Here is a 13,380-nt window from a genome sequence, read left to right as displayed (position 1 = left end):
TTGCGTGACTTCTTCTGTACCAAAAGCTGTTCGTGACATTTGATCGTGCGACCATGTTTGATACTGAACAAGTTGACCGAATGATACATTGACTGTTTAAGAAGCAAAGATTCATTCGTATGTTTGTAAAATTAAACATGATACTGGCCTGAACGTTGTATTTGGTACGTCAAAGGTATATAGATTCAATTAAACAACAGAATCAATGTTATACTATATATTAATGAGACGTCCATTTAATACGGATATAAGCACTTATAGAATAGAACTCTTCAATGATCTATTGGAGACAGACAATTTTCTTAGAACATCTCCATTAAAAATATTTACAGTGCTTTTTTCATTATTTAAATTTTTAATAATAGAAAGAGAAGAAAGAAGAATTTTGTTTTGAAATCAAATGAAAAAAAAATAAGAATTTATGAAAAAATCATGAAAACCCCATGACATACTTATCTATTATTAAATATTTCACTTTGAAAAAATAATTTATTATTTGAAAAAAAATCTTTAGAGTTTCTTGGAAAATGCTCTCTTGAAATAGATTGATTAAATTAAAATTATTACTAGATTACAGGAACCAATCATAGTCAATAAAAAAATTTCCATATATAAAAATTAAACATGATAATAGGTTAATTTTGTTTACAAGTCATTACAGTTAATCTGTATACAATAACTAAAAAGAAAAAAGATTATGTCCGACCTTTTATTGTAACTTTGGCTTTAGTTTCAGGTCAAACGTAAAGCAAGTATGATGTTTGTGACCAGACAAACATTATCTGCAACTGCAACCCTCTGGTTGCAGCTAAAGCGTGCATCCAGTTTATAGAAAGCCCAATGTTAGCCCAACAAACAGCATGCTTGCTTATGCAACTATTATTTTCTATTATTTTATCATCTCTTTTTTTTTGTAACTGTTATTTTATCATCTCTTTTTTTTGTAACTGTTATTTTATCATCTCTTTGTGTATTGTTCTTACCAAAATATTTCCATTGAGCTTACAAAAAGAAAATTCCATTGGAAAATGATCAAAGAGAGAGAGAGAGAGAGAGAATGTATCATATAAAGTATAAACGCTAAAGGTAAGATATATACCGAATAGTAAACCGCCACCGTAAAGCCGTAGACTACAGCACACAAAAAGTGAAATACGAAAGAAATATTTTACTCTGGTTTAAAATTCTAAGAGAAAGGGTGAAACACTATAAAGTATGAAGTGTTATTTGGATGGTTAAATTAACAACTAAACATGATAACAGGTAAAATTAGTGTGTTCTATACAATTAGTTTTTTTTTTGGGTTAAAGGTTTATACAATTAGATAGCATGGGAAGCAGACGAACAAAGAATCGAATCATCATGCAGCTAGTAACATTTTTTAATATATATGTGATGATACAAATTGGTGGTATCAAACAAACTCAAAATGTTTATATATTCAGACCTTTTTGTTTCTTTCTAATAATATTAAATAAAGTACATAAATACTTAACAATAAAGGCACTGATATTAAGATATTATTGGATAAGTACCTCAGGATCTCACTTAGAATTTGTCTCATTCTTACCTATAATTCATAGAGTCAGATCCAGAGTACTTGCCTGTCCAATCTTAACCGTCCGATCCTCTTCATCCGTCTTGATCACTCGGCTCTTTTTCCATGAACATAACGACAACGACAACGTTTGATCCGTTGTTGCTGTTTCTGTCTCTTCCAAAGTTGTCTCCTCGGGTACTCTTAGCTTAAGAGAGAGATCAAGATCGAGGCTGGTACTTGCGTTTCTTTTGCCCGTTGTCTTGGTGCAATAAACATGATTGGTCCTCTCTTCAATACCGGTCTCGAACTTCTCAAACGTTCTTGAATGTCCTTGAATGCTGTTGAATGTGGCTAAGTTGTTCCGTTCTTGATGGTTGTGTCTTAGCTTTGGTAAGTGATTAGAAACTGAAGAAGAGTAGGTGTTTTGGAAAGACCTGTTGTTAGTCCAATATTCACTACCATGGATGTTATTGTTAACCGACGAGCCGCGAATTAAACCGGTCCTATCTATCAAACTCCGGTTTGTCTCATGGGAGCTAGAGTTCCACAATGAAGCATTTGAAAATCTACTTCCGTATCTACAGAAATAAATTCAACAAAATGAAGACTATTAATCGAGTATCATGGTAAAGAGATCAAAGAAAATATAATGATGGGATACAAAATATAAACCTGAATGGAGAATCGTGGCTATGATTAGTGTTATAGCCTCGGAACATCGGTAGCTGACTTAATTTATAAATATTCCGATCTGTGGAACTCTCGATGAAATGTCTGTTATCAGCTATGGCTGCAAGCAATTGATGGACACCTCTTCAGTATGAGGTAACAAATCAAAACCCTAATTTATTCACATATATGTTAATAACTAAATAAAACAAATACAAACAATCAATACCTTGACCTTGATCATCCATCTTCTTGCTCCGGTACATCTAAAATTCCCCAATATGCAATTTAGTGAGAAACTTTTATATAATTTTCTCAGATTCTTTGAAAAGAGAAAACCATAATACAACACACATGATAACTATGTATAAGTGTATATGGATGTACCTGTAGATGGCTCTTGACATGAGCAATACTGAGCCCTTTGATGTTCATCATCTGTCGGACCAATTTTGGAGTTGCTCCTATACATAATCCAAAAAAAAAAAATTATTTCATCAAGCAAGCAAAAGGTTACAAGAATTTTAACTAAGAATAACCAAGGAATTGCATAAGCTTTATATTTGGAAGAGTTGATGAAGAAAGTAGCTAAGGACGTACTTTCTTGACCTCCAAGTCTTTCGACGGCACGGACAAAGCGGAGATGAAGATCAGGAGTCCACCGGAGTCGAGGGACTTTAGATCTCACATAAGGCCTCACCTTCGTCTTCTTACCAACCTCAGCTTCTACTGTAGTATTGCTTGAAACCTTACTCTCTTCTCCTTCACCTTCTTCTTCTTCCTCCTCCTCCTCTTCCTCCCTGTCAGTAGTCTTCACGCTTCCCTCCATATTTGGGATCATTTTCTTTGTAAAGGGCCGGAGATATGGAGCCTTTAGACTTTGGATATAGGTTTTGGAACAAGTGGATAGAATCAATACTTTGATTTGAGATGAAAGAGATAAAAGACAAGATGAATTATGCTTGGTTCAAAGCATGGAGATTTGGTCTTTGTCTATGAGAAACCCTAAATCAATATACACTTCAGATTCCCTCCTCTCTCTCTCTCTCTCTCTCTCCTCCTCCCGGGGCATGTAGACAAACACTCACCTAAATCTTGTTGCAGATGCTAAAAAGTTTTTCTTTTCTGTTCCCAGCTAATTGATTTTGGCATTTTTCTCCTGTAGACAGCTCTATATATATATATATATATATATTTGTAAAATGTTATATGTATGCATGCATAATGTTAGTATTTAGCATGCAGGGAGAAAACTATATATTTTATCATTTAAAGGAGATAGATTGATATATTTACCTATAACATAAAATACCAAAGAATTACAAGTAACGCTTACTTTTTTAGTATTGTGTCACCAGCAAGGATGAAAACTGATCCAAAGATAGAAATTACGGTCGTTTGCTAATATTCTAAGTAGTCTAAATTACCCTTGATTCATCAAACTGGCCTTTTGATTAGTATGATAGATATAAATAAAATTCATGTATCGGGACTAACACTATATCAAATGCATTAATTAGTATGAATGTATGATTAAGATATTATTTGCGTTTAGAAACAAACAAAACACCAAGAATCTAAAATATGTTGACACCTACAGAATCAATAGTTTAATGCAAAATAGAATTCACAAAATTAAAATATACCTAGAGTAGTTTTGTCGGAATTAGGATTTAAAGTTTAAACTTTCAAGAACTTGAGTAAGACCTTTGTCAATTAATGTGCAAGTCATGAATGATCGAGATAAATAATTTTTTTCTTAAGATCTTTGATTTTTTTTTTTAACTTAATTCTCCTTTTACCCGTCTTTTTGTTTGCAACTTTATTTTCGATCCTTAATGTTTTAGAAGATTCAGTACGTGACATCAATAAATTTTATAGAAAATATTAATTGTATGTACAAGAAATGCCTTTTGAAATTGGATTTATTTTCAATTGGTTTGCAGTAATATACCGATCAACTGGAATACACAATTACCAGTGATAAACTCTAATAGAAACTTTTAAACAAAAAAAACACTAATGGAAACTTGTATCTATAGATGTAGAATATCAAATATTAAGTGTTTTGGCATACTTCAGCATTTACAAAATAAGTAACTACAATACTAGTTAACTACAATGCTAGTTAACACATGGTTAAATAATGGCACGTAGAAATATTTTCATAACAAAAAAAGGATATATTTTCACAAAAAGGATTGATGAGACGATGGGATTTAGGGTTTTGCATGGCATTTAATGCTAACGGCAAAAGACAAACGAGAGTGGTAGATAGACAAGTAAATTAGATTACAAGGCGTGTGACTGCTCAGCTGTCCCTGATGTAGACTCCATTACACAAATATTTCGTCTTTTTTTTTCCAACGGGAATCACGGGATATTATTGCTCCTCCCTTACACAAAATTATACTATCTCCCTACCTCATATGCATTTTGTAGATTCATAACAAAACTTTAATTTATGTAACCAAGAAACTAAATTAGTGGTCCTTGCTTGGTTTGCGATACACATCCGACCCCCGTGAAACGATGAATAGCGTTGTTAGTTGAGCCGTTTTTAACATCTTTTTAAAACCTTGGTCTACAAACTTTTTAACCGTGTTCTACAGAGGTTGAAACGTTTGGAACAATTTTTCTTTTACATGCGGTTCCATTAATATCATTTAGATCCATATACGAAGTCCGATTACAGTTACAGGAGAACCTGGTAACTCACATGATTAATCAGTACTCTTTTTTTGCCACAAAATAGTGAATATGTCGGGGAAAAGTATAACTGTTTGTATAGTAAATTTCAATCAATTTTTGGTGTATCCTAAAATTAAGTTTGGTTCTAAATGAGTATATGTTATCTTAGATAAGAAAGAAAAGTCCCCAATAAAATAACACCACGGAATGTAAAATTCTTCAAAATTAACATGTGAACCAAAAGAAAGTTGTTGAGGAGAGGGGAGGAAAGAATGGAAGAAACTGTTAGCCTTGATGAAGATGAAAAAGAAGAACTTTTTCATTCCCCCCACGTGTAGAGAGGCTTCTCATCGATCATTCACAAGCTTCTTGTCACCAAGCCTTTTTCCCTTCATTTATTTTCATAAGTCTCCATCTGCTTCTACACGTCTACACATATGTTTTTAGTATCCATATATCTTTTCTATTTGTAGGCACATCTAGATTACTAGATATAGGCTTGTACATGCATACAATGCTAATTTCATTTATGAGCATATCTGGAGTTTCGATGCATCGGCGTCAAATCATTTTTGCATTTTCGACTTTCAGCAATGTGGGCATCTATAATTGAATCGATTCGACGATGTCTTAATCGGACCATTGAAGATAAATTTGTTTAGCTGATGTTTCCATCTGTTTTAAAAAAAGGTTTCTGAACGACTACTCATAACTAAGATCTTTATGGACATATATTCCTAAATTCCAGAGAAGTGTATTTTGTCATTAGACAGAATTAGGCGGTTCTAAACAAAGTACGCAGTTTCAGGCGGGTTTAGACCATTTTACAAAATTGTTAATTAATTATTATTTAATTTTAGTTTTTAGTTTGTTTGTTTGGCTGCAGTTTTTCAAAATTTAGTTTCATAAAATCAAGTTACATTAATGATTTTAACTTCATATTTATGCCTATATGGTTATATATACAAGTTCATAGGTTGGTGCAGGGCCGTCTTTAAAAAATTTTGGACCCTGTTCAAAAAATATTAACGATATATTTAGAATATAATAAAATAATTTTAGAAATTAATAGTTTTATTTGCATATGTTTAACTTTTTTAATAAATTATTAATACTAAATTATAAATTCGTGATACTATATCTAAATTTTGAAGTTTTATACCATAATTTATGTATATATTATTGAAATTTTTTTACATATTTTTATTTTTATACTTTCGAACCATGTTCGACTGCTCCACTTGCACGTGCTATTAGACGGTCTTGAGTTGGCGTATATGAATCTGATGATAACTAATGAATTCTAATTTTCATTTATTTTAATTTGTTAATTTTAAAATTTTTGATATATTTATGAGAGAATATTCATAAAAATTAGGTGTGTCTTGACGAGATTCTTATACACCCGGCCTGTGAACTATGAAGTCAACCTGTACGTAAGAGTTAATTTTTACTCCTACAAATACGGATCCAACATTATCTTCAGTAGTTACAACTTGGCAAGTATGTCTGTTTCTTTGCTCATTTCCAAACCCATAATTAAACAAAAATACATGTTCGGATCATATTATACACAAATATCAGTATCATCTCAAATCTCACTGGCAGATTCTCTCTCATATTTGTGTATAGAATATACATTACAAGATGTTTAGTTTAATACAAAAATGTGAATGTGCGGAATCCAAAGTTAAAAATAAAAAATATTGTTTTCGGACAAATCTAGGTATAAAATATTAGTAGGTATGTTAAAATCATATGTATCACCATATTATGAAGCTCACACACTTCAATGTAACTGCAGTATCTTAGTATATCATTAGAGCCTTTGTAAGATTTAATAGTTTTGATTGGTATGTTAGTTGGACAATAGAATAATGAAATAACAAAGTTTTAGAAAAAAATGAATAGAATAAAGTTTTCTAAAATAAAAATACAATATTGAAAAGTTATTTGTAATAGATTAATCACTTTTTTGTAGTTACAGTTTTAGTACTCTCATAAGATATAGTAAAAAAACTAAACGTGGAAATATATATTTTTGATAACTGTTATGAGTTTGAATAATATGTCAGCCGAATAATGTAATATGAGAGAGAATAAAACAACGACCGAATGTTGAAAATAATTCTATCGATAAAGTTTTGTGAATTAATTATAAATACACAAAAGCTAGTTTTAGTAACAATATCTCATTTTCTAATTATAGTTCTAACGTGCTCATAGTATATACAATTTTTTCCTTAATTTGTGCATCCTCGATGAATGCCGGAATGGTAAAAAATGGCAGGAAGGTAAAAAAAAATTAGTTTTTTTTTCCTTGTATAAACCAGATGCATATATTAATTTACGTATGGATAAGCAATGACTAAAAAATCATCGTTTGAATATGGTCATATTATATATGTAAGTTGGACGCGAGACGATGACCCTTTCAATTTCCAAAAGTTAATCAACGTGTACCGAGATTCGAATGCTAAATTGATAAAGAATGTATCTATTGGGTAGCTGAAAATTATTCTGATAGCGATCTCAGTCCCTACCAAACCGAAAATCGATATGGAAAAATACATTGTTTATGTGACAGGTTTGAAGAAAATTGCATTTCTATATTCTCATCTGAGTATGAAATTCTTTTACTCTTGTCACATACGTTCATGATGTTTACATTTCACCGGTCTAATTACGTCTCCGTATCGTTTTATTCTTATAATCCTTCCAATTTTAATTATTACCAAACTAGTCTAAACTCTATGAAATGGTGCGAGTCATGTGATCCAAATTAGAAACTAGAAAATTTGTTGTCAGTGCAGATTACAAACTTTTTAACATAAAGAACGTTAGTTAAAGCATTGTACAAGATGGAGTTGTTTGTAGTGACTGTTTTTTATAAAAAGCAAATAGTGAACAGTAAACTTTCGTTTAAGCCCATTGAGTTTAATTAGTAATACAAAAAGTAAGCGAACTTCATGTTTTTGTTTTTAGTTTCAGATTTGATTTAATGTCTGAAGACTTTGGCTGAGAGTCGTGTTGAGCTGTAGCAACAGAGAAGGGCTAGTGTGATAGTGTCTAAGGTTGAAGAGTCGATGAATAAATACATCGAACGCAAAAGCTGTGAGAGCTGAAATCATGATAATAGGTGGAAGAACCAGGTGTGTGCCTTGTTCGTTCAAGTTGTATATGGGAATGAAGCAGGGCCGTCTCAAATTTTGTTTGGACCCTGTTCAAAAAATATTAACGTTATATTTAAAATATAATAAAATTGTTTAATAAATTAATAATTTTATTTATATATGTTTAACATTTTTTATAAATTATAAATTAGTGAGTATTATATCTAATTTTTGAAATTTTAGACCATAATTTATGCATATATCGTTGAAAATTTCTAAAATTTTTTTTTTAAAATATTCGGACCCTATTCGACCGCTCCAGTTGCACGTGCTGTTAGACGGTCCTGGAATGAAAGATTGGCTAGCCTAAAAAAACCATCGAAGTGAATGGTAAATCATCATCACAGAAGACCGTTGTTGACCAAACAGCAACGATGGTATTCTGGATACTTGTACATCTCTAATTCTCCTAATCAATCAGAAAAAAAGATTAGATGTAAATGTAGAAAACAATCTCTTCCTCTGAAGACCCCCTCCCAATCCATTTATCGTGTTAAAGCTTTCTTCACTTGGGTCCAATTGAGGCCCAAATCCATTCTTTTTCTTTCCAGAGAGATTCCATGTTCTCCCTCCCCCCTATTCTAGATCAACATCTCTTTTAACAAGCAAGCATCTATAGTCAGTCAAAACAAACAAAGATTCTGCACCCTGGTCTTTATTTCCAGCTATAAACCAATCAGAGTATCACACAACCGGAAATAAAAAGACAAGCCCCCAAATGAACAAGACACCAAAATGACATAACACACGTAATAATTACAGAACATATGAAAAACAGAAAAAAAAAACAAGAAACCAAAAGCTAGAGAGAGAGAGAGGAGGAAGATCATTAGTCGAAAAAAAAATAAAAAAAATTAGTCGGGAATCAACGAAACAAGAACATCGAAATTGATGAAAGTTAGACACGTTTTCCGATTAACACAAAGAATCACACAATTAAGCAAAATCGTGAGAGGGAGAGAAGAAGTGGTTTTCCGGTTAAGATCTCTGATTTTCCGGTTAACGAATCGAATCAAAAACCTTCGAACGAAACGATGCAGCCTAATCTCTTCACAACGATGCGAAGCTTGAAGCTTATCGAAGGATGCAAAGCCACGCAGGTCTACCCTTCTTCCTCTCCCCCTCCTCCTCCGTCCACCGGCCTCCGTGAAAAGCTATTACATCATCTCCAAGACCACTTTCGCGTAAACTCAACCCGATCCAAACCCTCACATACTCACCAAAACGCTTCCGTTTCGTCAGACTCTCTCCTCCTCCCTCACGGCCTCCCCGTCTCCGATCTCCTCGAGCCTCACATCGATCCTTCCCTCAGATTCGTAGATTCGATCGAGAAGCTCGCCGAAGTCCACCGCCGGATAGAGAACTGTCCAAACCTCGAAAAGTCCGAAGCTTTCTTAGAGCAATGCGCGATCTTCAGAGGCTTAACCGATCCGAAGCTTTTCCGGCGGAGTCTCCGGTCAGCTCGGCAGCACGCCGTCGACGTCCACACCAAAGTGGTTTTATCCTCTTGGCTTAGATACGAGAGGAGAGAAGATGAGCTTATTGGTACCACCTCGATGGATTGCTGTGGAAGAAATCTCGGATGCCCTAATATGTCTCTGGTCTCCGGGTACGACCCGGAGTCCGTTTACAATCGTTGCCTCTGTTCAAGATCAGAAACCAACGGTGGAGATTGTGTTTCGGAATGTTCAACGTGTGACGTGGATTATGATATGTCCTTTTGTATAGGTGATGAGGAGGTTCGTTGCGTGAGGTACAAGATTGCTTCCTTGTCTAGACCCTTTAAAGTAATGCTGTACGGCGGGTTTAGAGAGACTAGACTCAGCGCGATTAACTTCGCGCTGAACGGAGTCTCAGTGGAAGGGATGAGAGCTGCTGAGGCTTTCAGTAGAATTCATAAAGTTGAGATCTTTTCTGTTAATATAGTCTTGGAGCTGCTAACGTTGGCGAATAGGTTCTGCTGCGACGAGTTGAAAGCAGCTTGCGATTCGCATTTGTCTCGTCTTGTTAAGGACCTTGATGATGCGTTGTTGTTGATTGAGTATGGATTGGAGGAGGCTGCGTACCTTCTGGTGGCTGCTTGTGTTCAGGTGTTCCTCAGAGAGTTGCCTAGCTCGATGCGTAACCCGAACGTTGTGAAGATTTTTTGCAGCGTTGAAGGGCGTGAGAGACTGGGTTTAGTTGGGCACGGTTCGTTTGTGTTGTATCTTTTCTTAAGCCAGATCGCTATGGAGGATGATATGAAATCAAACACAACGGTAATGATGTTAGAATGTTTAGTTGAGTATGCGGTTGAGGCGTGGCAGAAGCAGCTCGCTTGTCACCAGTTAGGTGCTGTGATGCTCGAGAGGAAAGAGTATAAAGACGCGGAGAGATGGTTTAGCTCCGCGGTCGAGGCGGGTCATGTTTACTCTCTCGTTGGTGTAGCAAGGTCTAAGTTTAAGCGCGGACATCGCTACTCGGCTTATAAGATCATGAACTCGCTGATCTCGGATTGTTCAGCTGCTACTGGTTGGATGCATCAGGAGAGGTCCTTGTACTGCAGCGGTAAAGAGAAGCTGCTGGATTTGGACATGGCCACTGATTTGGACCCAACTTTGACTTTCCCTTACATGTTCAGGGCGGTCTCATTGTCCGAGGAGAGTCAGTTCGGTGCTGCGGTCGCGGAGCTGAACAAGATCATGGGGTTTAAGGTCTCTCCTGACTGCTTAGAGATGCGAGCGTGGATCTCTATAGCTATGGAGGACTATGAGGGTGCTTTGAAAGATATAAGAGCGCTTTTGACGTTGGAGCCGAACTTCTTGATGTTTAACAAGAAGATTCATGGTGATCATATGGTGGAGCTACTCCGCCCGCTGGTACAGCAATGGAACCAGGCTGATTGCTGGATGCAGCTATATGATCGTTGGTCATCTGTTGATGATATTGGTTCTCTTGCTGTTGTTCATCATATGTTGGCTAATGATCCGGGGAAGAGCCTTTTGCGTTTCAGACAGTCTCTTCTTCTTTTAAGGTACATCCTTTGTTTGAGAAGCTTAGGTTTACCATCATTTATATAAGATATTTTAATTTTTGGGTTTAATTATAAAATTATTTTTGATGAATTATGAAAATCAGATATACAAAACAAAAATACAAAAAAAAAAAAAAGACAATTTTGTGGATCTATACTAACATTATTACTTACTTCAGAAGATTTAAACTAATTTAAATTGATATAAACCGATTAAATTGATTTAAAATGGTTTAAACCGATTTGAGTCGTATAAATCCATTTTTTTTAAAAAGATCAAGTTTACCATTTTTAGAACCATGAGGTTTACCATTCAAGGTGGTTTCAGTCAGATAGTGGATGATGTGTTGGTTTGATGTTTCAGGTTAAATTGTCAAAAGGCAGCAATGCGTAGCCTTAGACTAGCACGAAACCATTCAAAGTCAGAGCATGAGAGACTTGTCTATGAAGGATGGATACTGTATGACACAGGCCACCGTGAAGAAGCCCTTGCCAAGGCTGAGGAATCTATTTCCATACAAAGATCCTTCGAAGCATATTTCCTCAAAGCTTACGCTCTTGCAGACTCCGCGCTCGACCCTGAGTCCTCAAAGTACGTGATCCAGCTCCTTGAAGAAGCACTTCGTTGTCCATCAGATGGTCTTCGTAAGGGACAAGTAAGAGTGAAAGAAACTGTTTCGGTTCATTAACATTACACTTTTATCATTTAACAGTTTGTTGTATTTTTTTTTTTTGCAGGCTTTGAACAACTTGGGAAGTGTGTATGTTGACTGTGATAAGCTGGATCTTGCAGCTGATTGCTACACGAACGCGCTAAACATCAAGCACACAAGAGCTCACCAAGGGCTAGCTCGTGTGTACCATCTGAAACACCAAAGGAAATGGGCTTACGATGAGATGACGAAGCTGATAGAGAAAGCTCGGAACAATGCATCTGCCTTTGAGAAGCGGTCAGAGTATTGTGACCGAGAGATGGCACAGAGCGACCTAGGGATGGCCACACTGCTAGATCCTCTGAGAACGTACCCGTACAGATACAGAGCCGCAGGTGCGCTAAGTTTCACAGTCCTTCCTTGTTTCTTACTTCTGTTTTTCTAATGAAACCTGTGTTTACAGTTCTAATGGATGACCATAAAGAAACCGAAGCCATTGAGGAGCTGTCGAAAGCCTTAGCCTTTAAACCTGACCTTCAACTGTTACATCTACGGGCAGCATTCTATGATTCAATGGGTAAATCCGCAGAGGCTATCAGAGACTGTGAAGCAGCTCTGAGTCTTGATCCCAACCACACAGATACCATCGACCTCTATAACAAAGCACGCGAACCACAACCATAGACAAACTAATGTGCAATCTTATTTATCTCCTGAACTACGGCAAGAGCTTCTTCCCTCTGAAACAACAGATACACTATGCTTATAAAGCCGTTTCATACCCATTCTGAACACTCCAATGGAAAACTAAAGCTTGGTTCTTTTGTAATCAAGAAGTTTTGATAGAAGGGAACTATATACTGGGAACAAACCAAAGGAGCAGCGACATAGATTGTAAATAAAAACTTTATATTTTGTGGTTTTGTGATTGATTCTGGTTTGTTGACCGGATAAGATTAATATATATATAGATATATATATATAGTGCATAGTGTTTTCTGGACAAAGGGAGAAATGAAAAAGAAAAATTATTGTTATGTCTTGTTCTTCTTAAAGGTGTTTCACTTTGTGATGTTCTTCTTTATGATGCTTCTTATTTGTCTGTCCTCTTATATATTTTCTTTTTTTGCTAAATACCATTCTTCTTATATATATTTAATGTGCAAGTGTATGTTTAACTTCAGTTTTCTCATGTTTGTTTTGTATTGACCAATGTTTTAAAAATCAGTTTCCTAGTGAACAAAAAAAAAACAGTTTCCTTTGACACCAAAATACTTTTATGCTTCAATGTCGTTTCATATCCGAACCGGAACATTCCAATAGGAAACTAAAGCTTGGTTCTTTTATAATCAAGAAGTTTTGATAGGAAATGTGAACTAACCAAAGGAGCAGAAACATAAAATTGTAAATATATACTTTATACTTTGTTTTTTTATTCTGATTTGATGATTGCATAAGGTTAATACTTAATTTATACTATTATTTGCGAAGTAAATTTTAACAACGGAGTTCTCACGTTGAAAGTTAGAGCGGTCAATATCTATACTATCCTTAACGAATTTAATATATAATTTATTATATAATCAAAAACGAATCTATACTATTATTTGCTAAGTAAATTTTAACAACAACTCTCACGTT

General features: G+C 35.0%; 2 protein-coding genes across 2 annotated transcripts; one reads left to right on the top strand and one right to left on the bottom strand.

Annotated features, from left to right (window-relative positions):
- Positions 1 to 1,357: 1,357 nt before the first annotated feature.
- On the bottom strand, positions 1,358 to 5,865 carry LOC103867122 (putative Myb family transcription factor At1g14600). Its single transcript, XM_009145155.3, has 5 exons — positions 2,810 to 5,865; positions 2,597 to 2,673; positions 2,439 to 2,475; positions 2,213 to 2,330; positions 1,358 to 2,118 (listed from the first exon to the last, which is right to left on the bottom strand). Exons 1-5 carry the CDS (start codon positions 3,048 to 3,050, stop codon positions 1,578 to 1,580), a joined length of 1,014 nt encoding a protein of 337 aa, XP_009143403.1. The 5' UTR covers positions 3,051 to 5,865; the 3' UTR covers positions 1,358 to 1,577.
- Positions 5,866 to 8,124: 2,259 nt separating this feature from the next.
- LOC103867121 (ethylene-overproduction protein 1) lies at positions 8,125 to 12,889 on the top strand. Its single transcript, XM_018658732.2, has 4 exons — positions 8,125 to 11,086; positions 11,451 to 11,742; positions 11,825 to 12,134; positions 12,203 to 12,889. Exons 1-4 carry the CDS (start codon positions 9,108 to 9,110, stop codon positions 12,421 to 12,423), a joined length of 2,802 nt encoding a protein of 933 aa, XP_018514248.2. The 5' UTR covers positions 8,125 to 9,107; the 3' UTR covers positions 12,424 to 12,889.
- Positions 12,890 to 13,380: the final 491 nt, after the last annotated feature.

Source organism: Brassica rapa, chromosome A05, assembly GCF_000309985.2.
Source record: "Brassica rapa cultivar Chiifu-401-42 chromosome A05, CAAS_Brap_v3.01, whole genome shotgun sequence".
Taxonomy (NCBI): Eukaryota; Viridiplantae; Streptophyta; class Magnoliopsida; order Brassicales; family Brassicaceae; genus Brassica; species Brassica rapa.
The sequence above is the reverse complement of the archived record's forward strand: the minus strand, read 5'-3'. Positions and strand labels throughout refer to the sequence as shown.